This window comes from Schistocerca americana, chromosome 4, assembly GCF_021461395.2.
Source record: "Schistocerca americana isolate TAMUIC-IGC-003095 chromosome 4, iqSchAmer2.1, whole genome shotgun sequence".
NCBI lineage: Eukaryota > Metazoa > Arthropoda > Insecta > Orthoptera > Acrididae > Schistocerca > Schistocerca americana.
Genome location: NC_060122.1, coordinates 607880533 through 607906082, shown reverse-complemented (window position 1 = coordinate 607906082; position 25550 = coordinate 607880533). Strand labels below are relative to the sequence as shown.

The following is a 25550-nucleotide window of genomic DNA, read 5'->3' as shown; positions in this document are numbered from 1 at the left end:
TGGTGCTGAACTCAACTGACCAGTTTTGATGTAGCAGGACGTGTAGTTTGAAGGAAGTTTGTGTGTCAAGCAATCTCCTTTTCTCACGAAAAGCAGATTGCTGTTTGATCTTACTTACTTACAACAGTGGTCCCTTAGGTATGAACAGCTACAAAAACTTGGGCTCAAAGCTATCTGCAATACGGCCAAGTAACTAACAGAGTCATATTTTAAACCTTAAAGAACAATAACTTCCTCCAAATTGCAATACGTCGCCAACTGGTGCAGAAGCTAATCATTCAAGGAGGCAGCAACCAAAATTCAGGTACCAGTTACGAATTAAAGTAAAAATCTCAATCAAAAATCAATCTCTCTCTCTCTCTCTCCAAACAGATATATAAGTATTGATATTATTATAAAAAAAGTCATTTTACAGACTCCAGCTACGCACTGCAAAAACAAAATTCCTAATGTCTGCCGAAACAACAGAGTAAATGCACCTGACAACTCTTAGGAGATACACCATAAAGTGACCACCTCCTTAAAGCCTGAATAGGGTACCCAAGGACAAATGGATACTTGTGTTCATCCAATGTGCCTAAAAAAAAGAAGGAAAAGAAACATTCCCCAGACCATAACACTCCCTCTTGTGGTCTGTAACCTTCTGACAACGGTTGCAGCGTGTTTGCTTTCAGAAGTTTTGCACCATACATGCCAATGGCCATCTGTCTGACTGAGCATAAAACATGATTCATTTGAAAAGGCCACCTGTTGCCACTCAGAGGATATCCATTTGTGCAACTTCCAGCCTTTGTCACCGATGAATAGCAGTCAGCATGGGTGCATGAAGCAGGTGCCTACTTAGGAAGGTGATATGCAGCAACATTCTCTGAACAGTCATTGAGAAGGATCTAATGTCACTTCATCCACCTATCCCAACAGCTTTTGGGTATGACCAAATTATAGTACTCATCTTCTATCCTAAAGTATCTAAATTTGGAAAAATGAAGGAGGTGTAGCTGAATTAATTGTACTTAGCATTCTGATAATGAAGTTTTGGTGGTAGTCTCCCAGGCTGCTGCTTCTTCTTGTTGTCCAAGCATGCAAAAATAGGTTCGGATAGTAGGATTACGTTGTTATTTGCCTTCAAATAAGTAGTCTTGGTCATGATGTTGTTTTCCACCAGTTAGTTTAATTGTAGATGCTGGTACACTTTCGCAACTGATTACAGTATTCACCTATATATTTGTGACAGCAACAATTTATAGAGCGGCCCTTTAAAACACATCCATATCAGTCAGGCACATTTTCTCTGATGTTTTGCCAGACATTTTCAATTTTTGTGATGTGCCAGTGGAATCACCTCAGACAAACACTGCTCATGACATTATTTCCATTATGAACAAAATTATTTTTAAAGCAGAATTTTAAGTTATTAACAGGAGCTTTAAAACATGAAGAATCACCAGTACTCCAACAGGGGCTGGGCAGTGCTGCTGCATGGTGGTAGTGTTCAGTGTGGCCCAGGGTGGTGCTGTCGCTGATGGAGTATTGGTTATTATTTGTGTTTTACTGTCCCAGTTAATACACATTGATAAAACGAACATCTCAATAGACTAATTTGGGATTGCTCATTCAAATGGGCATGTAAAATTCCTCTTTAAAAATCTTTTTGTTTGTAGTGGTAAAGAAATCAACACTTTCCATTGACACTAGGCATTGCATGATAAAACATGATGAGTAGCATTTGTTTGATGTGACACCAGCTGCACATTGCAAGAACTAAATTGCAAATATCTCTCAGAACACCAGAGATAATGCACCTGACAACCCTTAAGACAGATATACTATATGCAGGGTGTTTGTAATTAAAGTTCCACTTTCAAAACTGCAGCAAGAGAACCACTGCTCAGAATGATGTCAAATTAGAACAACATGTTACTGAAACAGGAGGCATCGTCATGCTGGGGAAAAAAAAAGAAAAAAAAATTGACCATAGACAGTGCTGTAAGCATCAGAATATGCACAATAACAGACACATAGCGCACAGATGTTCCTCAGTTTGCCTAGACACCCAACATGACTTTCTTCATGAGGGATCATGTGCTGCTGGTAAAGCTCTTTTATAAGAATGGTGTGGCCACAGCATTGCAGGAGGCATTGAGTGGCAGAGTGCAAACAGCAGTGCATGGGGAACTGCCTGAACGTTGGACATGCCTGTGAGCACAGTGCATAAAATCCTATGTAACATCCTGCATTGATATCCATTCAAAATCACACATGTTCAGAAGTTGCCTCTGCTGACTTGCTAACAAGGCAAACATTCACTCTGGAATTTCCTCATTGTATGGAAGTGAACAATGAATGGCCATGGAAAATTCTGTGGACAGACAATACACACAATGGTAGAATATGGGCAATAGGAAATTCACAGGCACATCAGCCAGTACCAATTTATTTGGCAAGGGTGACTGTGTGGTGTGAGTTGATGGCATCGTTTATTGTAGAGCCATATTTTTCCAAGGAGATCGAGTCCTGTGGGTCCTGTTACCTGTACTATCACTGGTAAATGCTATGAGAGTCTTTAACATTGTAACATCATTCCGAGCCTTCAACAGTGAAGATTTGTGGGTAGAATCATTTTTATGCAAGTTGGGACTCCTCCATACATTGCAAATTTATTTATTTTTATTGGAATACGTATTCCATAGACCCATTTTTGCATGGTAACATGTGGATGAGGAAAGAGTCAAAACATTTAATTCATTATTACATTTGTTTCCATCCGGACAACAAATGAAGATTACAAATACAAATTGAAAATAATAATAAAGTAACACAATCAGTAAGTTCTAATTACACTCACTAACAAAGGTTAAGATACAATTTTCAGATCTTATCGAAACAATTTTTTACAGAGTGTAAGTGACCATCTTCTTGAGTTACAGATCACGGATAGCTACCTCTGCTGTAGAATTCTTCTAGAGAATAGAAACTTTTTTCAAGCAAGAACTCCTTTAGCTTACTTTTAAACAGTACATTATTACCTCATAGACAGTTAATATTACTTGGAAGTGCACAGCACCAGATACAAATTTTTCAGGTCATAGAGTATGTCACAATTCCTTCTTGTGTTATGATGACAGTATGTTTCATTTGTTTCATACTGAGAAGGACTGTGAAGCACGACTGTCATAATTGGAAAGAGATACTCTGAAGCAGTGGTTAGTAATCCAATTTGCTTAAAGAGGTTAGGACGAGGTTCTTGGAGGCACTCCACACAAAATTCGGGCAACTTTTTTCTGACTTTTGGATACTTCTTCCAACAATGGTGAATTGCTCCAAAAGATTATTCCATAACACATAAGTGAATGGAAGTCGCCAAAGTAAGTAGATTTTGAGGCATTGATGTCGCCAATTTTGGTGATTATCCAGAAGGCAAATGTTGTTGAACTAAGTCTTTTCATGGTTTTGTTGACGTGGTGTTACCAGTTATGCCCATTATCTATATGTATGCACAAGAATTTCACACAATCTACCCTCTGTATCTGCTGGCTCGCATGTGCAATGTTTATCTCCTGTGGGCTTTTGTGATCAGAATGGAAATGAATGTCATTGGTTTTGCTGAGGTCTATTGATAGAGAATTTATTGTGAATCAATTCAGGATATCCCCAAGTAATTGTTTGGCATTTAATTCTAGGTCAGGGAATGTCTTATTGTCTATAGCAATACTTGTGTCCTCTGCAAACATTGTAAAGTTGCTTGCTTTGTTTGAGGACAAAACTAGGTTATTGATATATATGAGAAATAGGAGGAGATCAAGGACAGAACCTTGTGGAACTCCATAATTTACTGTTCCCCAGTTGGACTCTACCCCCCCTACATGCATATTGTTACCATATAACACAAAGGCAATAAGCAGGTGTTACAGAGGCATTTTGGAAACGCTAGAATTATCAGCCCTCATTTTCCTACACTCTGGCCATTCACATCACATCATATTAATCTGTGTGGCTCTTGGCTGTGAGGTTATCTGAAAGATGTTGTATTCAGTGCTCAAGTTATGAATGTAGATGAATTGAGAGCATTCATTGTGCAGTGTATTCTGAATGTGACTATTGAGACACTCCAGTCTGTTGTGGGACATACCGTTTCTCGATTTCAACTTGCGGCGGAAAACAGTAGACAGCATATTTAAAGAGGCTCGAATGCTATAGTCACATTATTTGGTGCATTTGATTTGGTGTGAAATTGGTCCATCAGTTGCTCTTTGCGTAAGCTTAAAGCAATTAGTGTGTGACAAAGCAAGCTGGAATAATTTTAATTACCCTCTTGTTTTGCCATCTGCCACCTTAAATTCATTTTTTCATGTTTAACTAGTTACCATTAGCATACATGAATATAATCTGCATTTTCATAAAAGAGAAAGATTAGCCCCTAGTTTTAAATAATATAACACCGGATCTACTTTTGTGCCTAGTTTTGTGCCTAGATTTTCTAATTTATTGTGACTATTCCTAGTTAGTATCATTTGTTATAGGGTGAAATCAGTGATTGTTTCATAACTTAAATTCTATTGTTGACATATAAACAAGTATAAATTCTGTAATAATTGTAAACAATCGGAAGACGAAGTACTAGTAATCTTAAAGTATCTATTTGGCTCTATTCAAAAACATGTTAGCAAAACCAGCCCTTAATTAATTCCAAAATAATTAACAGTATTGTCAAAAGTATTGTTTGTGTAACTACATTTGTTACTCTCATGATTTAAACAAATAATTCGGCCTAAACCATATAGTAGAAGAAACTGTTAAAAAGACGCAATTTTTGATGTATTCAGTTAATTGAGTGAGTTAAATTTTAATTGTTTTTTCTGTAAACATAACTTTAAACAATGTGTAATTTCAGCATCTATCATTGTGATGATATATAAGGGCTTGATTCTTGGTCACAAGACAGTCAGCCCACATCCGAGTTTCGTACAAGTAAACTGTGCTGTTTAGGACAACAACAATGCATCAGCTTAACAGTAATAATTGTTAAACAATTAGGTCATGTGTAAAAACAGTGACAGTGTCTGCTCCATATGTGCCTGATTATTCTTCAATAACTGTGAACTTTGTAGTTATGGTTTTACTGCTCACAGATGTTCAATGGAAAACTATTGTAGCAGTATGCGGAGTTTTGCCTGCTAGCTATTAATGAGGCTTATGAAAAGTTTAAACAATAGTGAACTAGCCATATAACTGCGTATTATTGGCGGGTTATTAACAGTGAAATTAAAGTACTGTGAAATGCAACTGTGTACCTGTCGGCTACATGATTTACAGTAGTGTGTATTGGCATCTACAACCCATTTTTCAGCCAGTGTAGCAATGCAGTACATCAACACCAAGGACAACAATCAACAAACAAAGAATTAAAAGCAGGTGGAATCACCACAAGTGCTCTATGCCACAACCTCCGACAGTCAACAAGGCATATTAATAGTCTGAGGATGATCAGACATTGATCAAAACCAGTCATTGTTGTTTTAAAATAAAATAATTTATGCAGTCTGCACTGTTTTTATTATATTTTTAATTTGAAGAGGAAAAAATCCTAATAACTGGTACAATGGGACATACCCTGTGCCATGCACTTCACAGCGGTTTGCAGAGTATGGCTGTAGATGTGGATGCAGACGCAGAAAAAGAACCGAGTCACAGCTCAGACTGTAAATAAAAACAACAGACAAATTTACTCAAGTGTATAATCATCTGTGAATATCAAAGAAAGCACATGGCAGTAGCAATTTAAATTAAGTTTTTTCATTAGTTCTTTGTATCTATTGAACATGTCAAATACACAGAAACTGACTTAAATATGCTGTAGGATTTGGGTAACGAATACAATGTTCATGATGTGTAATGACTGTCATATTACTGATTTACATACACAATACTTGCTTATAGACATTATATGGACAGATACAACTTAAATACTTGACGTCTCAGAACACACTGCTCAAGGTCCAGAGATACTGTTCTTGCAGTGATATTCTTGGGGACAGAAGGCCATTGAGCTTGTGTCCCCACAGGGCTCCCTGCTCAAAGGCATGGAAAGCAGAAGTTATGTTGCAGTATGGTGCAGGTCATCTCTGGAGATATTGTCTAGCTTGTACTCATCTAGATGTCTTGATCAGCATAGCAGTCTGCCTGTTGAGATGTTTATATTTTCCCACCTCCACGTTGCAAATGTTTTGACTTTTGAGTGAAATGCCCAGTCGATGTGCTGTTGTTTTCACGTCAATTCTACCAACAGTGAGAGTTGTTTAGTTCTTGGGGTGTTGTAAAATTCCTGGATTCGTCTCGTCGCTGTGCAGCCTATGAAAAGGATTGCGGAAGACTCCCAAATAAATTCCAAAGTACAGTGCAGTTTTAACACCAATATACTTCCAGGACTCTGGTGTCCGAGCCTGGTGAACTGTACCGGTTACATCACATGTACCCAAAGTTGACATCAAACGACCCAGTGTTCACAACAATCAACAAACGAGTGAGCCTACAATACATTTGCTCGCAACCCTAGCCAAAAAACGAGTGCCTCAAGGCACCTGCGTGACCTCTATTTATACTTTTGTTAACAATTACCTACAATGAAAATTACAATTTTATGTAAAAGCGCAGTTAAAAGTTAAACCGAATATGAGATACACATTGCTAAAAATTTACATTCTCAGTGCTGAACAAGGTGAACCTATTTTCAGCTTAGTTACGAGTTAATATAACTTTTTCTGACTAATTATGTTACAGGTAACAATTACATTTCTAAATTTGTTTATAACAAATCAACTAGTGCCTGAATTTTAGTGTTAACATATATCGGAGATTCAATTAACGTGGTTTATTTATATGTTCTATTTAATTTGCTGTAGTAATTTTATACTGATAGGTTTACTGGTACATCCTGACCATGTGCAACATTTCTTTAAATTAGTTACAGTATTAATTTAACATTTATATTGTGTTTTTCACATAAGAACAATGTTAATCAGCAAAACATCATTTTCGAGTTATATGTATACTGAAATAGTGGTTATTTTTGTATGTAATTTGGAAACGGGTCACTTTACAATTGGACAATTAGGACTGGTGAAACTTCCTGGCAGATTAAAACTGTGTGTCCGACCTAGACTCGAAATCGGGACCTTTGCCTTTTGCGGGCAAGTGCTCTACCAACTGAGTTACCGAAGCACGACTCACGCCCGGTACTCACAGCTTTACTTCTGCCAGTACCTCGTCTCCTACCTTCCAAACTTTACAGAAGCTCTCCTGTGAACCTGGTTCGCAGGAGATCTTCTGTAAAGTTTGGAAGGTAGGAGACGAGGTACTGGCAGAAGTAAAGCTGTGAGTACCGGGCGTGAGTCGTGCTTCGGTAGCTCAGTTGGTAGAGCACTTGCCCGCGAAAGGCAAAGGTCCCGAGTTCGAGTCTCGGTCGGGCACACAGTTTTAATCTGCCAGGAAGTTTCATATCAGCGCACACTCTGCTTCAGAGTGAAAATCTCATTCTGGAAACATCCCCCAGGCTGTGGCTAAGCCATGTCTCCGCAATACCCTTTCTTTCAGGAGTGCTAGTTCTGCTAGGTTCGCAGGAGAGCTTCTGTAAAGTTTGGAAGGTAGGAGACGAGGTACTGGCAGAAGTAAAGCTGTGAGTACCGGGCGTGAGTCGTGCTTCGGTAGCTCAGTTGGTAGAGCACTTGCCCGCGAAAGGCAAAGGTCCCGAGTTCGAGTCTCGGTCGGGCACACAGTTTTAATCTGCCAGGAAGTTTCATATCAGCGCACACTCTGCTTAGAGTGAAAATCTCATTCTGGAAACATCCCCCAGGCTGTGGCTAAGCCATGTCTCCGCAATACCCTTTCTTTCAGGAGTGCTAGTTCTGCTAGGTTCGCAGGAGAGCTTCTGTAAAGTTTGGAAGGTAGGAGACGAGGTACTGGCAGAAGTAAAGCTGTGAGTACCGGGCGTGAGTCGTGCTTCGGTAGCTCAGTTGGTAGAGCACTTGCCCGCGAAAGGCAAAGGTCCCGAGTTCGAGTCTCGGTCAGGCACACAGTTTTAATCTGCCAGGAAGTTTCATATCAGTGCACACTCCGCTGCAGAGTGAACATCTCATTCAATTAGGACTGGTGTTTATCTTTAATGCTCTCCGAGGGGTTCTGATTCGTAGCAATGAGATACAGTAATATTTCAATACCCCCGAAGAGTTTCGCCTAGCCTGATAGACGATACTCTTCTCACAGAAACATTAGTGTGATTGATGTGATACGGTACTAGTTGGACAAAATAACATTAACTGCATATATCTTAAAAGGTACAAAATTGGATCATGAAACTTTACATACAGATAAGTTTTCCAAATAGCTACAAACAAATACATCAAGAAAACAAGAAATGGAAATATGAGATTACAAAGAAATTTCCAAACTTTTACAAAATCAATATTTACATCAAATTTTCTGAATCAATGTTTATCCGAAACTATCACTTCTAGAATGTCCTTGTTTTTGTCACTTCTAGTGCGTCCATTAATTTTCTCTCCTTCAAACACTCAAACACAACTAAGATAACAAATTACAAATTTGATTGAAGTGATTATGTTGCACTTTCAAAGTGTCCATACGACATGTTGTAGAATAATATTATCATATAAAAGACAGAAAAATAAAATTTATCCTAACAGTTTGCGATACCATAAAATATTTTACAAATCTTATCAAACATGAATATTCAAAATTATAGTTGTATATTTATATTGTGACAGTATAGAAACTGCTCATTTATATCCAATCCGGGTTGTTGTCACAAGTATCTGAATATACTACGTATAGTCAATATTTCTTGACTTTGTACATCAAATGCAATAACGTTTCAAAATGTTTACCAGACATCCAGAAAATCAGATCAAATTAACACTGAGAAACAGCTTTAAGATTTTATAAATTGTGAGAAAATAAGTAATATGTCAATAAAATTCCTGAAAGTGGCAAGATACACTTAAGCAAGTAAAAATGCAATTGTGCTATAGTTAGGAACCTTGCAGTAAGGAGATTTTATAAAAAATATCCAAAACCTTGTCACATGGCATCTTATATTTTATTTTGTCAAAGTCCTCAGTCTGTCTATTAAAGTTGTCGTTTCCTATCCCTCAATACCAAACTAGTCTCCAGATTGTGTCTTGTGAGATGTGACTAATGTAAAATAATAGTTTTTCAATGTGATTTGTGTGCTATGTGTTGTCATAGTTGTTCAAAAATAACTCTCAAGTTTAATTTCACATCAGCATTTCCTTCAATCAAAATGTATGAGTTCTACTTCATGCGATTCAAATCATTCATAAGTTCTGTTGTGTGTGACTGCACAGTATCATCATCATCATCATCATAATCCTTTCAATTAAACTACTCATCAAAACCATTAATATCACATAACCTAAACCTATCATCATCATCATCATCATCAACATCCTCATCCAAATACCCCTACAAAAATGCAATATCAAATCAAACCATCTTCCATCAATAAATGTAAACATCAATTCATGTGAATGAGCAACAGGAATGAGTCGGCAACCTCAAATCCTTAATACAAATGCAAATCACATCACATACCTTATTTCAAGACAATCCTCAACAATTCATAGCAATTTCAACATCTCTCTCGTGTGTACATAACTGAGTGAAACATGTATATAGTATATCATGGTGATAATCCCTTCTTAACAGCATAAATCACTTCAACCCATAAATCATAACGTCTTTCAACATCTCATGTGGTCTTATATATAGTAACACATTAATTCAGCTGTCAATCGTATAATGGTATGAGAAGCAGAACATAGTAATTCCTTCGTTGTGGATAACCCATATAAGACAAAAACAGTGAAAAGATGTATATAGTTCTTCTTAACTGCACAAATGTACCATAAAGTCTTTGAGTATGTATTAATAAGCTTAGTGTATCTTCACACAATCCGCCTTTCATTTCCGCATAAGCTGATATAAATTCAATATGGTCTGTTGTCTGTAAAGATGTGTAGCTGTTCCTCACTAGAAATACATATTGGTTTTTACTGGCAAATCATAGTCCTCACATATCAGTAATAGTCACAATCGGTAGGATGTAAATGTCAAATTATCAATACATCTGCTGATGCAGATTACTCAATCAAAACAAAATGTATCTTATACTACAAATTAAATCACATGAAAATATCTTACATAACAAATATAAGCAAACATAGGTACAAAAAATTAATGTATGTATTGTCGGAAGTTTGTGTGTCAGAAAGGTATCGTAGAATGTGGCATCAGTGTTTTCGAGAAGAAAATGTCACATTAGCTGGGGCACCTTGCATAAGCCACACGCATAGTACTCAAAGATTGTGTACCCCCCTGAGGGATTGCAATTATTGTACATAAGGTTTCAACTGAGTGACATTTCTTAAACCAAATAGCTTTTTTGATTTGGGATAGACAAGTCGGTAGGCGTTTGGATGTGGTTTTTCATAAACTTCAAATGGACCAATGTAAATATCGAAAAATTTCTTGATCTCTCTATTGATTGCCTTGGATTTCTCATAACTTTTGGTTAAGACTAGATCACCTACATTGTACTGTGTAAACTTTCCTTTTGAATCATGTTTAAGCTTTCTCTTGGCACAGTGTGTTTCAATATTTTTCTTTACTATTTCCATTCTCTCGTCCGGTGTTAACTCATTACAGACAGGAAAATTGATCAATTCATACAAGATGTTTGGTGGGTGTTTGTTAAAATGGATTTCATAAGGTGTACAGCCAGTTGTTGTATGTTGTAAGGCGTTCAAAACATCTTCAAAATCACATATGTAACTTGACCAATTTGTATGATCTTTAGAGCAGTAAGTTCTACAAAGCCTGCCAATTTCATGCATGTAGCGCTCAGTTGGGTTCAAGACGCAGAATATCTGGAAATAAGAATGTGCTTAATGTCTTCATCTTTCATGAAATCTTTCCAAATGTTAGATGTAAATTGGCTCCCATTGTCTGAAAGAATGGCTTTTGGTTTTCCAATCTGTGTGAAGTAATTGTTACAGAAACAGTTTAAAATTTTCCTGCTTGTTGCCTTCTTTAGTGGATACAATTTTACTAGTTTAGTGAATAAGTCAACAATTACAAACAAATATGTATAACCCTCTTTAGTTCTCGGCAATTGGCCAAACAAAACAATTCCTATCAGTTCCAATTTGCCTTTTGGCACAATACTTTGTAAATAACCTTGGTATTTCTGATTTGTGACTTTTACTCTTTGACACCGATCACATTTTTGTATAACTTGTCTTACTCTTCTAAACATATTATTAAAATAGACATTTTCCTTAAGTTTGTCAGTGCATTTCATGATTCCACAGTGTCCATAGCTCTCATGTGTGTACTTAATTAAAACGTCAACACATTGTCTAGCCCAACAAACCTTCCAGATGTCAGAGTCAGTGTTATGTCTCCTGAATAAAATACCTTTAAAGTTTTGATAATACATGCCAACCTTTTTACAACCCTTTTTACCAATAAGGCTTTTCACAAGTTTCAAATCATCATCCTGGTTCTGGTATCTCCTAAGCTGACTGCAAATGTTAGTAATTTCCTTTTCACCCTTAATCCCTCTCATGTACATTATTTTAAACACTTTGTTATCTAATAGTTCTTCTTCCTGACCACCCCCCACAGGTAATCTAGACAAAGCATTAGCAATTATATTCTGATCCCCGTTTATATACTGAATGCTATAATCAAATTGTTGTAAAAATATGGCCCATCTGGTTAATCTACTATTGAAAAGTTTACAGTCTTGAATATAACATAGAGCTTTGTGATCTGTGAAAACTATGACTTTATGACCTGCTAGATAGTTTATGTATTTAGTGAAACCCCATACAATGGCAAGTAGTTCCTTCTCAGTCACTGTGTAATTACATTCAAGTTTCTGCAGACCTCGACTGGCAAAACTGATTGAAAGATGTTCTATTTTTCCATCAATTTCCTTCTGTTGAAACAAATGTACACCCAATCCATAATCTGAACTATCTGTCATTAGGCAAAATGGTAGTGAAAGGTCAGGTCTATGGAGTAATTGACTGTTATTTAGTTGTTGTTTGATCTCATCGAATGCTGCTTGACACTGATCTGTCCATTCCCATATGATATTCTTTTTTAATAGCTCTCTCAAACACGGTGCATTTAAAGCTTGGGTGCTGACATACTTACGATAAAAATTACATAGACCATAAAATGACCTCAGCTGTTTCTTGTTCTTTGGACATGGAAACTGGACAATTGCAGAAATTTTATCACTGTCAGGTAGAATGCCTTCTCTGTTAATTATATGGCCTAAAAACTTCAAGTCGGATACTCCAAATTTGCATTTACTTAATTTAAGGGTCATATCACCTTGTCTGAACTTATTGGCTAATTTGTACAAAATATCAAGGTGTTCTTCCCAAGTTTCGCTGTTTATTAATATATCATCCACATAAATAATTAGTTTAGATAGTGGTTCACTTCCCATCACATGATCCAAAGTTCGAATAAACTCAGCTACAGACACATTCAGCCCAAACAGAACAACACAATAATGAAAACATTTACCATTATATAAAAAGGCTGTGTACTGCCTTGAATCCTGTGCTAATGTGATTTGATGAAAACCTGAGGTCAAATCCAGGCTAGAAAAATATTTTGTGTCATTGAATTTGTACAGGAGTTCCTCCATGGATTCAGGATGATCTGTTTCTCCTTCTATAAACTTATTCAGGTGACGTGAAATCGATACCAGCCTAACACCACCATCCTTTTTTGAAATACAGACCATCGGGCTGTTATATGGACTGTGACTTTCTCTATTATTCTCCATTTTTGCATTTTCTGGAGTTCCCTCTCCACTTCTTTCCTTTTACAGATGGGTACCCCATAAGACTTAATGAAAAAGGGTTCGTGTGGTTTTAACTTCAAATGACATTCATAATCTTTGAACCTACCAGGTTGATCACAAAAAATGTTAGTTTTCCCAGAGAAAATTTTCTAATTCCTGCTTTTCAGACTCGGTCAAGTCATTTACTTCTTTTACCTTTTCTGATATGGTTAGGGAGTAACTATCATCAACCAAATTCTGGTTCTTGTGATCCCTATTTTCCTCTTCCTCCATGTAATGGCTACACTCTGGATAAACTATTTCCGTAATATGGTTACTACTGCTTGTACTTGAATTTAACTGGATCACTACTTTTCCTTGAATACTGGTCTTTGGTTCAGTGAACAGTAATTCTGAATTTTGCCAATCAAAACTCACCTCTGCTTTAACTATCCAGTCCATCCCTAAAATCATTTGCTCATTGATGTCTGGAATAACTAAACAACCATGTTCAAAATTAATGTTGCCAACAGAAAATGTAATTAAAGCTTGTTTATTTATTAAGTTACTAAACTTGCCACTGGCACCTTTAATCCGTACACCTGTGATTGGAAATTCGATGTAACTTTCCATGTCTTTTATCCTGTTCCTCAACTTGTCTGAGATACTACTAATGAGACTGCCAGTGTCAATCAAACAAAGACCTGACCAATTGTTAATGCTTATTTCTACATAAGGGCTACCTAAGGTAATATTTGGGTCACTATTCACATTCTCTGTCAGCAAGTCACTTTCTAATTCAGTTGTATTGATGTTGTTACATACTTCTTCACTACAGGTTTCAATGCCAGAATCAACATAAGATTGAGTGTCATTATGACTGGAATCAAATACACGTGAAACAAATACCTTACTTTCACAAGACTTAAAATTATCTTTCATGGATGGATCTGATTTGATGACTTCACTTTCCTTATTATTTTCTAAACAAACTTCATTTTCACTGACAATAGATTCCAAAATCTTCTCACTTATCAACTTAGCTTGTTCCTTCTTATTAGTAGATTTACTTAAGATTTCTTTTATACAAATTGGTACTAATACATTGTTTGCACTCTTAATATCTTCACATGAACCAACTTCGCTTTCAGAGTTACTTTCAGCTGCAACACCATTATCAATAACTTCAACATAAATAATGCCATCTAATTTCTCTTGTGTACATATATAATCAAATACATCATCCTTCACAACACTATCTTTATCAAAATCATCATCAAAATAATCTGTGGGTGATGCCTCTGCATGCACATCTGCCTTAACTACTAAGTGTTCAACATCTGAAGTTACACTACTGAAATCACTACCTGTTTCATTATCTAAGTCAGTTGTTATTTCCACATTTTGACTACCAATTTCTACAAATATAGATACCTCATTATCCTTACCTTCATCAGAAAACAAGCTAGTGATACCATACATATCATAAGTTCTGTCTACATCAGGTGTTAATGTGTCATCAATTAATGCTAAGTCATGTTCATTAAGTTCAAACTGTAGTCCTGCTTGAGTATGCGCATTATTCAATTCACTCAACATGTGATCCCAAAAGTTTTGCTTATAACTAGTATCATCTAAGTAGTAATCCCTATTTACATTACATTTATGATTGCTTTTACGTTTCTGTATCTTTAACCTCCTATTTGCCTGGTTTGTGCCATAACTATTCACCTCAAATTGACAGGCTCCCAATGAGGTGGTTAACTGTTTCCCTGGTTGGGATTTCTGGTGTGAGGCTGGTTACTGTTTCCCTGTTCTTGATGGTTTTCGTGTCTGTTGTAACTACTGTTTTGGTTACCATGCCAGTTATTATTTCTGTGTCCATTATATTGTTGTGACCCCCCATTCCTATTGTGAGTGTTTATGACGTTTTGATTGTACTGTCTGTCATCATTCTTCCATGCACGGTCAATTTTGTCTACACAATGTAAAAATTCGTCAACACTGTCATCTGGTCCATATACGAGTCCCCACTGAAAACGTTGTGGTAGGCGCCGTTTCAGTGCGTCAATCTGTATCAGTTTGTCCAAAGGTTTGCTCAAATGTGACAATGTCCCTAATTGTTTTTCACAAAATTCTCGCATGCTGATTGCAAGACCTGTGTGATATTTACTACTGTAAAGAAATTCAGATTTTATTCTTGCCTGTTTGTTTTCCGACCAAAACTTTGACAAGAATTGGCGTACAAAATCGGCAAAAGACGTAGTATTTGTATCAATGTTTTGGTTCGTTCATGTAAGGGCTTCACCATCCAAAAAACGTTTCGCAAATTTAACTTTAACAGACTCTGGCATGTTAGGTTGGAAACTGTCTTTGCACTGATGCACAAAGTCAACCGTATGCAATTTCGCATCACCTGGGTAACATTTTAAACTAACATTGTTACAATTATGCACAAACATCTGGTTTGAATCAAAACTGGACATTATACAGGGCTATTACAAATGGTTGAAGCGATTTCATAAATTCACTGTAGCTCCATTCATTGACATATGGTCACGACACACTACAGATATGTAGAAAAACTCATAAAGTTTAGTTCGGCTGAAGCTGCACTTCAGGTTTCTGCCATCAGAGCGCTCGAGAGCGCAGTGAGACAAAATGGCGACAGGAGCCGAGAAAGCGTATGTCGTGCTTGAAATGCACTCACATCAGTCAGTCATAACAGTGCAACGACACTTCAGGACAAAGTTCAACAAAGATCCACCAACTGCTAACTCCATTCGGCAATGGTATGCACAGTTTAAAGCTTCTGGATGCCTCTGTAAGGGGAAATCAATGGGTCGGCCTGCAGTGAGCGAAGAAATGGTTGAACGCGTGCTGGCAAGTTTCACGCGTAGCCCGCGGAAAATTGGCTCATGCCACAACTGGAGACCGACAGCGCCAACTTCATCTTTCAACAGGATGGTGCCCCACCGCACTTCCATCATGATGTTCGGCATTTCTTAAACAGGAGATTGGAAAACCGATGGATCAGTCGTGGTGGAGATCATGATCAGCGATTCATGTCATGGTCTCCACGCTCTCCTGACTTAACCCCATGCGATTTCTTTCTGTGGGGTTATGTCAAAGATTCAGTGTTTAAACCTCCTCTACCAAGAAACGTGCCAGAACTGTGAGCTTGCATCAACGATGCTTTCGAACTCATTGATGGGGACATGCTGCGCCGAGTGTGGGAGGAACTTGATTATCGGCTTGCTGTCTGCCGAATCACTAAAGGGGCACATATCGAACATTTGTGAATGCCTAAAAAAACTTTTTGAGTTTTTGTCTGTGTGTGCAAAGCATTGTGAAAATATCTCAAATAATAAAGTTATTGTAGAGCTGTGAAATCGCTTCAATCATTTGTAATAACCCTGTATTATTTTGCAGTTTTGAAACTTCAGAGCTGACTGTTTGCAGTTCTATTGTTACACTTTCTACTTTCTCGTCAATACGAGATATCTTATCAGAAACTACTTCAGAATTTAATTTCAATCTTTCCCCTAACAATTCTTTTTCTGAAACAATGAGTTCCTGCAACATTTTTAACTCTTCTTTTCGGTTCACTAATTCATTTAAAACGACTACTTCCGTGTTTTTGACATGTTCGTTAACTAATTCAATACTTTTGTTCGTTTCTTTAAATTTGGAGATTGTGAAAGCCTCCAAACAGTCAACTTTGGTTTCTACCCTTTCTATGTCACATGTAACAATTTGTAATGATAATTAAATGGACACCCTAGCTGCAAACAGGCGTTGATGTACTTCATTGGGGACATGTTGAAAATGTGTGTCCCGACCAGGACTCGAACCTGGGATCTCCTGCTTACATGGCAGACACTCTATCCATCTGAGCCACTGCAGGCACAGAGGATAGTGCGTCTGCAGGGACTTATCCCTTGCACGCTCCCCGTGAGATCCACATTCCCAACATGTCCACACCACTACATTCGTAGTGCGCCTAATAGATGTTTGCCCATCATACTCATTACTCGTGGCAGATTAATCTACCAAGTCCCGTACGAGTTCGGGTACAGTGTGTGCGTTCACACAAGAAGGTCAATGGCCGGGATGCCATATTTTAACCGTATATGACGGTAGTATCTGTTCCCGAAAGAACAGTTACTGTGGATGACCATGCAGCTTTGCTAGAAATGAAATGATAATTAAATGGACACCCTAGCTGTATACAGGCATTGATGTACTTCATTGGGGACATGTTGAAAATGTGTGCCCTGACCGGGACTCGAACCCGGGATCTCCTGCTTACATGGCAGACGCTCTATCCATCTGAGCCACCGCGGGCACAGAGGATAGTGCGTCTGCAGGGACTTAACCCTTGCACGCTCCCCGTGAGATCCACATTCTCAACATGTCCACACCACTACATTCATAGTGCACCTATTAGATGTTTGCCCATCATACTCATTATTCGTGGCAGATTAATCTACCAAGTCCCATACGAGTTCGGGTATAGTGTGTGCGTTTGCACAAGAAGGTCGATGGCCGAGAAGCCATATTTTAACTATATATGATGGTAGTATCTGTTCCCAAAAGTAGAGTTGCAGTTGCATTGAGTAAGTGTCATTGGTATAAATTGACAACTTTGAGAAATTTATGTATTCTTAGTTATTTGTGGGAGGGGACCAGTTAGTAATCTGCTCAATTTTGTCTTGTGTGGGCCACGTGCCTGTTGCATCAACTAGGTGCCGACAAACATGACACAAGACTGTCGTACTTGACATTTGTCAGTATTAATTTCCACCCTGTGTTGTGAAAGCTTCTCGTATACTCCATGCAGGTGTTGTTCATGGATTTTGAGAATTTAATTAAATTGTCTGAATAGCAGTAACAGTGTGGCACACTGAAAAACAACCCAAGTCTGTGTGGCTTTTTTCAACCCAAACAGCATGAATAAGAATTCATATAAACCAAATGAGGTGATAATGGTCCTTTTGTGAACGTCCTCCAGGGCTATAGATATTTGGGGGTACGCTCCTTTACAATCCAGTATCTAAAGATGGTTGCCCCTGCCAACTTGTGAGCAAAATCTTGGATATTTGGGACCTGGTAGCTATCTATAATCCTTCTGGCATTGAGGTACTGGTAGTCACCGCAGAGGTGTCATGTACTGTCTTTCTTTGGCTGCGTGGTGATAGGTGATGCCTATGCACTGTCTGAAGGTCTGATTATACCATCCTGGAGAAATTCTTTAATGGCTGCCTTGGCCGGCTTGAGTTTGTGTGGGACTAGGTGTCGGGGACAGCGGCATATGCGTGGTCCCAGTGTTGTATTAATTCTGTGATTGGTGCCGTCCATAACTATGCTAACTGTTTTGTTTGGTAGGGGTGGTCCAAGGGGCAGAATCCTGTTGTCTGATCTGTCTGCATGGGTGGTAACCTTGTCAGTGGGAAACCTGCTCATGAGAGCAGAAACACTACCGTTATTGGACCTGCTCATGAGAGCGTAAACACTGTTACTATTCAATCCCCTCACGAGAGCTGCATCACCAAGTATAATAGCCAGCCGAAGTGGCCGTGCGGTTCTAGGCACTGCAGTCTGGAACTGCGAGACCGCTCCGGTCGCAGGTTCGAATCCTGCCTCGGGCATGGATGTGTGTGCTGTCCTTAGGTTAGTTAGGTTTAACTAGTTCTAAGTTCTAGGGGACTAATAACCTCAGAAGTTGAGTCCCATAGTGCTCAGAGCCATTTGAACCATTTTTGAAGTATAACAGGAACTGTACTAACCTGTGTATCCATTCTAGTAGTTGTACAGTTATCATGTGGCTCTCAGGTGTGCCAGGCCATCTATAGTTGCTGCCAGATTCATTGCAGTTGGCTGTCCAGTTCGTGATGGCAGCTATGTAGCTGCTCATTCTCTATTCCCTGTAGATGTTTTGTTGTTCTCTTTGCTGATGTTCTCATAGGCCATGATCTTTGTGGAGTTCATCGCACAGTGTTACGCATTGTAATGCAAGATTAATTGTGATCTCCATGTCTAGTGGTGGAGGAGGAGGAGGGTTTGTGATGGACAGCAGATTGTCACTGCAGATGCCCCCTATAGAGCGCAGTCCATCACCTTGTAATAACAGAACCCTGCTGAGATCTGGGATGAGGTGATAATGATGGACGAAGTCAACTCTGAGCACCGGTTCCACCATTTCGGCCAGAAAGAAAGTCCATGGATGTAGTGTGCGGTCATCTACCCAGAGCATTGCGGAGGTTGTGCCCATTACCAGTATTAAATAGTTTGCTGTTTGGAGTCTTGTGGTTGAGGGCTTGTAATCTCCTGTGGTGAAATGTGGGGGTAGTGTGCTGATGTCCACACCCATATCAACCAGCAGGTACTGGGGTAGCTGGCATTCATAAACAAACAGTCATGCGCCATCTGCCTGTGTATGTGGCATGTTACGTGCTTTGGTACCTCCAGTAGGGAGGCAGCTTCTTGAAAGTAGGTGGGCTGGTGCACCTAAGCCAGTCTACCAGTGTAGTTTGGATAGCCACACAGCTGTCGGCAGTGGTGAGTGTTGGTGCCGAATTGCATTTGAAACCAGCAGTAGCTGCTTGTCGTTTTGTTTTGGCTCGTTTGTGTTGTGCTGGCCCAGTCATTGGGCATCTTCCTCTTTTGTTTATTTCCTGCAGGAGGTGGGTCCATGCACCGTGATTGTGGTGGTGCTGCAGCAGTTCCACCCTGCAAGGTGGCTGTGGTCCAGTTGCTGGGGGAGGAGGAGGTTGCACAGTATCTGCGTGCAGTGTTTTGTGCTGTGTCTCCCACTGCTCCTGTTTTTGTCTGTTGTGCACTGTATCTGCTGCTGGCATGGTGGTCATAGATAAGTGTCCTTGTACTGATCAGTGTGTGGTGGTGTGTGAGTGCCAACATCCTATCAGCCAGTTGTAGGCATGTTTCCAACAGTGTGTCCACATGTACTAGAAGTGCTGTTCGTATTTTCTCTGGGAGCTTGGGTAACCATAATGACCATAGGGCTTGATCTGGTAGTAGGTTGTTATCAATTTTCAGGTGCAGTTTGTGCTATAACACCAATGGTGTGTTATTGCCCAGTGTCATCTCATTTATGGCTAGGTACAGTTGTTGCTCTGGCATGTGTGATAATCACTGCAATATTAGTGACTTCAGTGTCTTATACTTAAGTGTAGTCGGAGTATTTAGTAGTAGATTGCTGACAAGATCCACTTGTTCACTGAGAAGGTTGAGAAGTATTAACAGCTTGCTCTGGTCATCCTTGATCCCTGCTGTCCTCTTCATACATTCACATAAATCAAACCACATTTCTGGTGAGTCTGTGTGAATTTGCAGCAGGTGGAGTTTGATAGACATTGGGTTGTTCCCACTGAGTTGTCCCGTGCAGTAGTTGCATGGCATTGCTCGGACCAAGTGTGGTGGCCTGATGAGGTATGGCCACTGTCTGTTGTACCTGTTGGCATGGTGTGGTGTGATATTCTGGTTGGAGCTGTGGTCCAGCGTGTGGCACAGCCAGCTGGGCGGTGCTGTCATACCCGTGGAGTGCCGAGTGTCACAGCGCAGCTGATATTTCTGTACCGTCACCCATATGATGTATAGAGGCATTGGCAGACTGAAGAGAAATATAGTTCTGTTGGATATCACAGTTTTCTGGTGGTGTTTGTCCATGTGTTCACTGTGCACACTGTTCTATTAGTCACGTCACTGCTGTCACGGATGCTGTGGTGGCATCGGTGTAACAAAATGTAGTGCTTGGTGAGGCTGGTGTAGCAAGTAAGTCCATGTTAATGGCATTGCACCCCTCGATCATAGCACATGTCACAGTAAGTGGGGTGAAGTCACGGTCATTTGGAAGCCATCATGGTGTGGTAGGTCTGTGTGTTGTGCACATAGGATTGGTGGCATGTCATGAACTCATTGTCAGCTGGATAAATTCATGGTAGATCACCAGCCCACATGGTACGGGGTTCACTGTATGAATGGCAGTAATGTCTGGCTCTAACTTGACACACTTCATTGTCATTTCAGGTGGTGTAGCAGTCAGGTTGTAATTCTGATATCCATCTTGTGGTCATAGTGCTGTTGATGAGTCTGTTGTGGCATCCTAGTATCTGCTGATGTGTGATCATGGTAAAACAGTGTGTTGAGCATCTGTACCAGCACACAGTGGGCATCAGCATATCTCAGTGCAAGGTGGGGTGTGGTGAGTGGTGTGATTGGCGGGGCCAATATCAAAGTTACAATTTATTCAGAGGCAGAAAGAAACAAGTTTTGACTGTATGAGCTATCAGGCAGAGAACCTTGCCACTCCCTTTTGACACGGCCGTAGTTGTGGTGTACCGTGATATGCGATGCAGCTGCTGTGATGTCACCCATGTGACGTGTGAGAGCAAAAGCAGTTTGTGGAATTATACCATTCTATTCAAAATCACTATCTGACTGTGAGACCACCAAATACACTGACCTGCATGTTTATTTGTTGTCGCTGATTGTTCTGCGTCTGTTATGTCACTGTGGTTGGTGTCTGTTATTAGCCTGTCAATCTCAATAATGGCAGAGTCACTCGGCCAATAGGGAGACTTGTGAGTAGCATCAGTACTAATTGGATGTATATCAGTTGGAATATTGCACTCGAGAATGGTGGCAGTGGCAGGGTAGCACCATTGTTAGTGACCATCGATCATCATTGTCCCTTTGTTACGTAGTCTGACAAGGTTAGTGTGCACATAAGCACTCATAGCACCATTTTCAGTGTTCATTAAAGGTAGTGTGGTTGATGGAAGTTTAATATGGCATTCCTTATGTCTGTGGTGATGTGACAAAGTTTTCATTGTTGTGCAGGTATTAAACACAGAAGTATTGCAATTTCCATCTTGAAGTGGTGAAAAGTCGTTGGATAAATGCTCATGACACTTGCTATCATTGACTGTAGCTGGCTGACCATCGGTGTGTGTAGGGTCCAGGTCAGCAAGGTGTTGGATTCTCACTTTGGATGGAGGTGGAGCAACATGTCACACGAAAATGTCATGGTGCAGTTGTCAAGAAACTCAGGGTCACCAGGAGGTTGCGTGTTCATATCACGTCAGAGTCATCAATGTAGGATTTGGGTAACGAACACAATGTTCATGAAGTGTAATGGCTGTCAGCATTACCAATTCGTGTACACAATATTTATTTATACACATTATATGGACAGATACAACTTAAACACTTGACATCTCAGAACACACTGCCCAAGGTCCAGAGGACTGTTCTTGCAGTGATATTCTTGGGGACAGAAGTCCATAGAGCTTGCGCCCCCACAATGCATAAGTAATTTCCTAAATTGCTACATGCATCATACATCTTTTATAGCTCCAGATCTGTTATTAGACTCAGCTTGTAAATTTAAATAAACCATGTATGAATGGGAACTGATACACAAAGTAGATTTTTAACTATTGTGATGAAATAAATAGAATAAATTTCTTAAAGTATTTGGCTTGTTACAGGTCTCACAAAAGCTGATGCCATTATTGCCAGTTGTGATCCATCAGACAATTCTTCTATTGAATCATTCCAGGTAACTGTTTACTGTTTTTTAATGTACAGGGTTGGATCAAAATAATTTGAATTCCTTGATAAAAAATAAAATACAGCTGAACCGTGATTTATTTTCAAAGAATATTCTTAAGAATTTATTTTATTTACTAGCAATTCATCAAAAACATTAACACATTTAATCACACTATGTAAGCATGGATAGTTGCCAGGGAGTAACAGATGAAATCATAACCAAATTCCTTTTAACAAATGGGAATTTTATTCGCTCCAATAGTGCCTAAAAGCATTTTTTAAAAGAAACAGATTTAAAATTATAATCAGAAAGCACTCTCTAAATATCAAAGTTACAATTTATTCAGAGGCAGAAAGAAACAAGTTTTGACTGTATGAGCTTTCAGGCAGAGAACCTTGCCACTCCCTTTTGACACGGCCGTAGTTACGACTGCTCACAACATCCTCTGAAAGACTACACTGGTGCAAATCTGCAACACACCAGATAACTTTAAACTAAGAGTTTTAACAGTTTACACGAGCACACAAACTATGCACCCCATGTAGGAGGGATGGAAATGGTACAAAACACTAATAATTAAAATATTAACCTTGCCACCAAAGGTGCAACTTGATTTTAACTTCTAAGAAAAGTCTTACAGTGAAAGGGTGGCAACATTATCTACTAAAATGATCATTTAAATAAAAGCCTATGAAATGCAATCTTATATAAAATTCTACAAGGTTGGCCAAACAATAGTTAAGATGCTCTACAGAACACAGATACCGCCTCTCAAGATCATAGGCAATAATATCAAAGTTTCCAAAGTTCAAAACATATTTCAGGTATTAGGGTGTTACACTCCAAGCAATAAATTCATTAACACACCAAATCCGACAAACATGACAGAGGCAGCTAGTAACGTATGGTAGATTGATAGGGAGATTACCAAACAACCTGAACCACAGGTCGCTCTAACCTGCCGCTACTCCACAAGGGAAAAACGGACCACCCAATTTGTAAACAACCACCTTCCCATGGGTGGGCAAACTAAGAAGAATGGTGTGATGACCTCAAAGCAAAATGGCTGGTGACTTCACAAAAAAAAAAAAAAGTAGAATTTAACAAGAGTAAATCAAGCACATATCACCAATCACTTAACTTCTAATAGACTCTGATTTCTCAAGAAGACCTGGTGCAGCACCCCCCAAATCACTCTCCTGAACCGTCTGCTGCCAGCCGCTTCAATGGACGCAGGAAGGTGTGCCGAACTCCCGTCTCATAGCGTCGCAGCTCGCACCGACCAGACTGATGTAGTGGGTTGACTCCTGTTGCTCTCATGTCGACTGCGAAGTCACTACCTCTCGCTATACGCCGCAGCCCACTGGACTCACGTGGCAACCTCACATGCACCGACACTCAAGACGGACAAGTCATCTAGTGTCTCAGTGCGCGACCGACCAACCGACTGAACGAAAACAAGTGAAGCACACAAAACAGCTGTGTAAAGTATGTGCTTCAGCCAAACATAGGGGTTTAGTTCAATTGCTGTTCTAGAAAAAAATTAAAGTTGTATGTCGCATATATGCTACATAATGACTTAGGATGACACATTTTTATGCGAACTAGAAAACTGTAATGATGCAAGAAAACAGTATAGCTGACAAGAACTTACCTCCAGCAGGCTAAATTCCAGCAGTGCTGATAGACACAAAAAGCAGAAAAAAATCTATTTCTAGAACTCAGAACGGTTAATTCCTTTGTCACTGAGGAAAGAGGGATAGGTTTCAGACAATTGGAGAGGAGTTTTAGCTCACTCAGACCCTAGAATGAGAGGAGCCCACATGACATGAGGACGAGGGCAATTTTTTTTCTTTCTACTGTTTATTCTTGGTTGGAAGCTGTTGTCTTCCATTTAGAGGTCTTTCCCCATTTCCTTGATGTCTTTTCAGTAATCTGCATGGTGTATTCAATGACTGTGTCTTGAATAACTTTGGAATTTCACCTCCAGAAGGCCAGTGATGGCCAAATGATGCAGTAAAACAGCAGTGCATGCAAATATCTAAAGTAAGCTTCACTGACAGTATCCTTATGTGTATATGATGCAGTTATGTGTAAGACAAAAGTCCCAGATCTAGGATATGGCAGGACCTATTTAGTTTGCTATCAATGTACACACCCAAGAATTTGCCAGAGTCCACTTGCTGTAGTTTTTGTCCATTATGTTTTATATTTATATCCTCTTTTTCTTTCTGTGTCACATGAAATTAATTACAATTAAACCAACTGAATTTATCATCAAATAGCTGAGGTTTTAACATTTTCCCTAACTGTTGCATTCAGTAGGAGACAAATATTATCTGCAAAGGGGGTAAATTTGTTCACTGCAATGGAACAGAATGGTGGCAGTTGGGGGGAGGGGGGGGGGCATTAAAAATATAAGGAACATCAAGAGCTTGGTGCTGCACCAAGCCTTGTGGCATTCCACAGTTGAATGTGCCCCACTTATTGTCAGTAATATGCCACCTGTCTGTTGGGTAAAACTTAGTCCACATCCACTCTATTCTGCTTAACTCATTGAATTCTGTTTTATTTGGCAGAATTTCATGTTTGACACAGTCATAACCCTTGGAGAGGTCACAGGATTCTGACTGCTGCCTGAACATTGTTTCTTCTAGGATCTTGACAAAATGCGTTACCAGAGAGATTGGATGGTGGTTTGTTGCATCAGTTTTCTTACCCTTCTTGAAAAGTGGTTTCACACATGCATATTTTAATTGCAGTGGGATTGAACCTCGATGTAGGGATTTGTTAATTGTGTGACATGGGGCTGCACTTATATACTTGTGACAGTACCTATGAATCCTTGTGGATGAAGTTTTTATTTTAATCTCTTTTGCTGTCTTTCTGATTTCTGCAACCGTGATAAGAGTTAAATGTATCTGACTGACTTTGGTGATGTTAACTTCATGCAGAAGGCCTGTCACATCACTGACTGATTCTTGACAGCCAGTTTGGTTCTGGAAGGGGAAGGTTTACAGTTAGCTGCTGCCTCCCGCCTCTTCCCCTACCTACCAAAAATATTGCTTGTGG

At 39.3% G+C, this 25550-nt stretch overlaps 1 protein-coding gene and 1 non-coding gene across 3 annotated transcripts in view; one reads left to right on the top strand and one right to left on the bottom strand.

Annotated features, from left to right (window-relative positions):
- The window catches only part of LOC124612653 (pyrroline-5-carboxylate reductase 1, mitochondrial-like), a 174328-nt gene that overhangs the window by 62302 nt on the left and 86476 nt on the right, over positions 1-25550 (top strand). For both annotated transcript variants that reach the window (XM_047140965.1, XM_047140964.1), the window contains exon 2: positions 22414-22484. In XM_047140965.1, the coding sequence (XP_046996921.1) occupies positions 22414-22484 (71 nt within the window). The remainder of the gene's footprint in view (positions 1-22413; positions 22485-25550) is intronic.
- Trnat-ugu lies at positions 17175-17249 on the bottom strand. The gene has a single exon. It is a non-coding gene; the product is annotated as a tRNA-Thr (tRNA).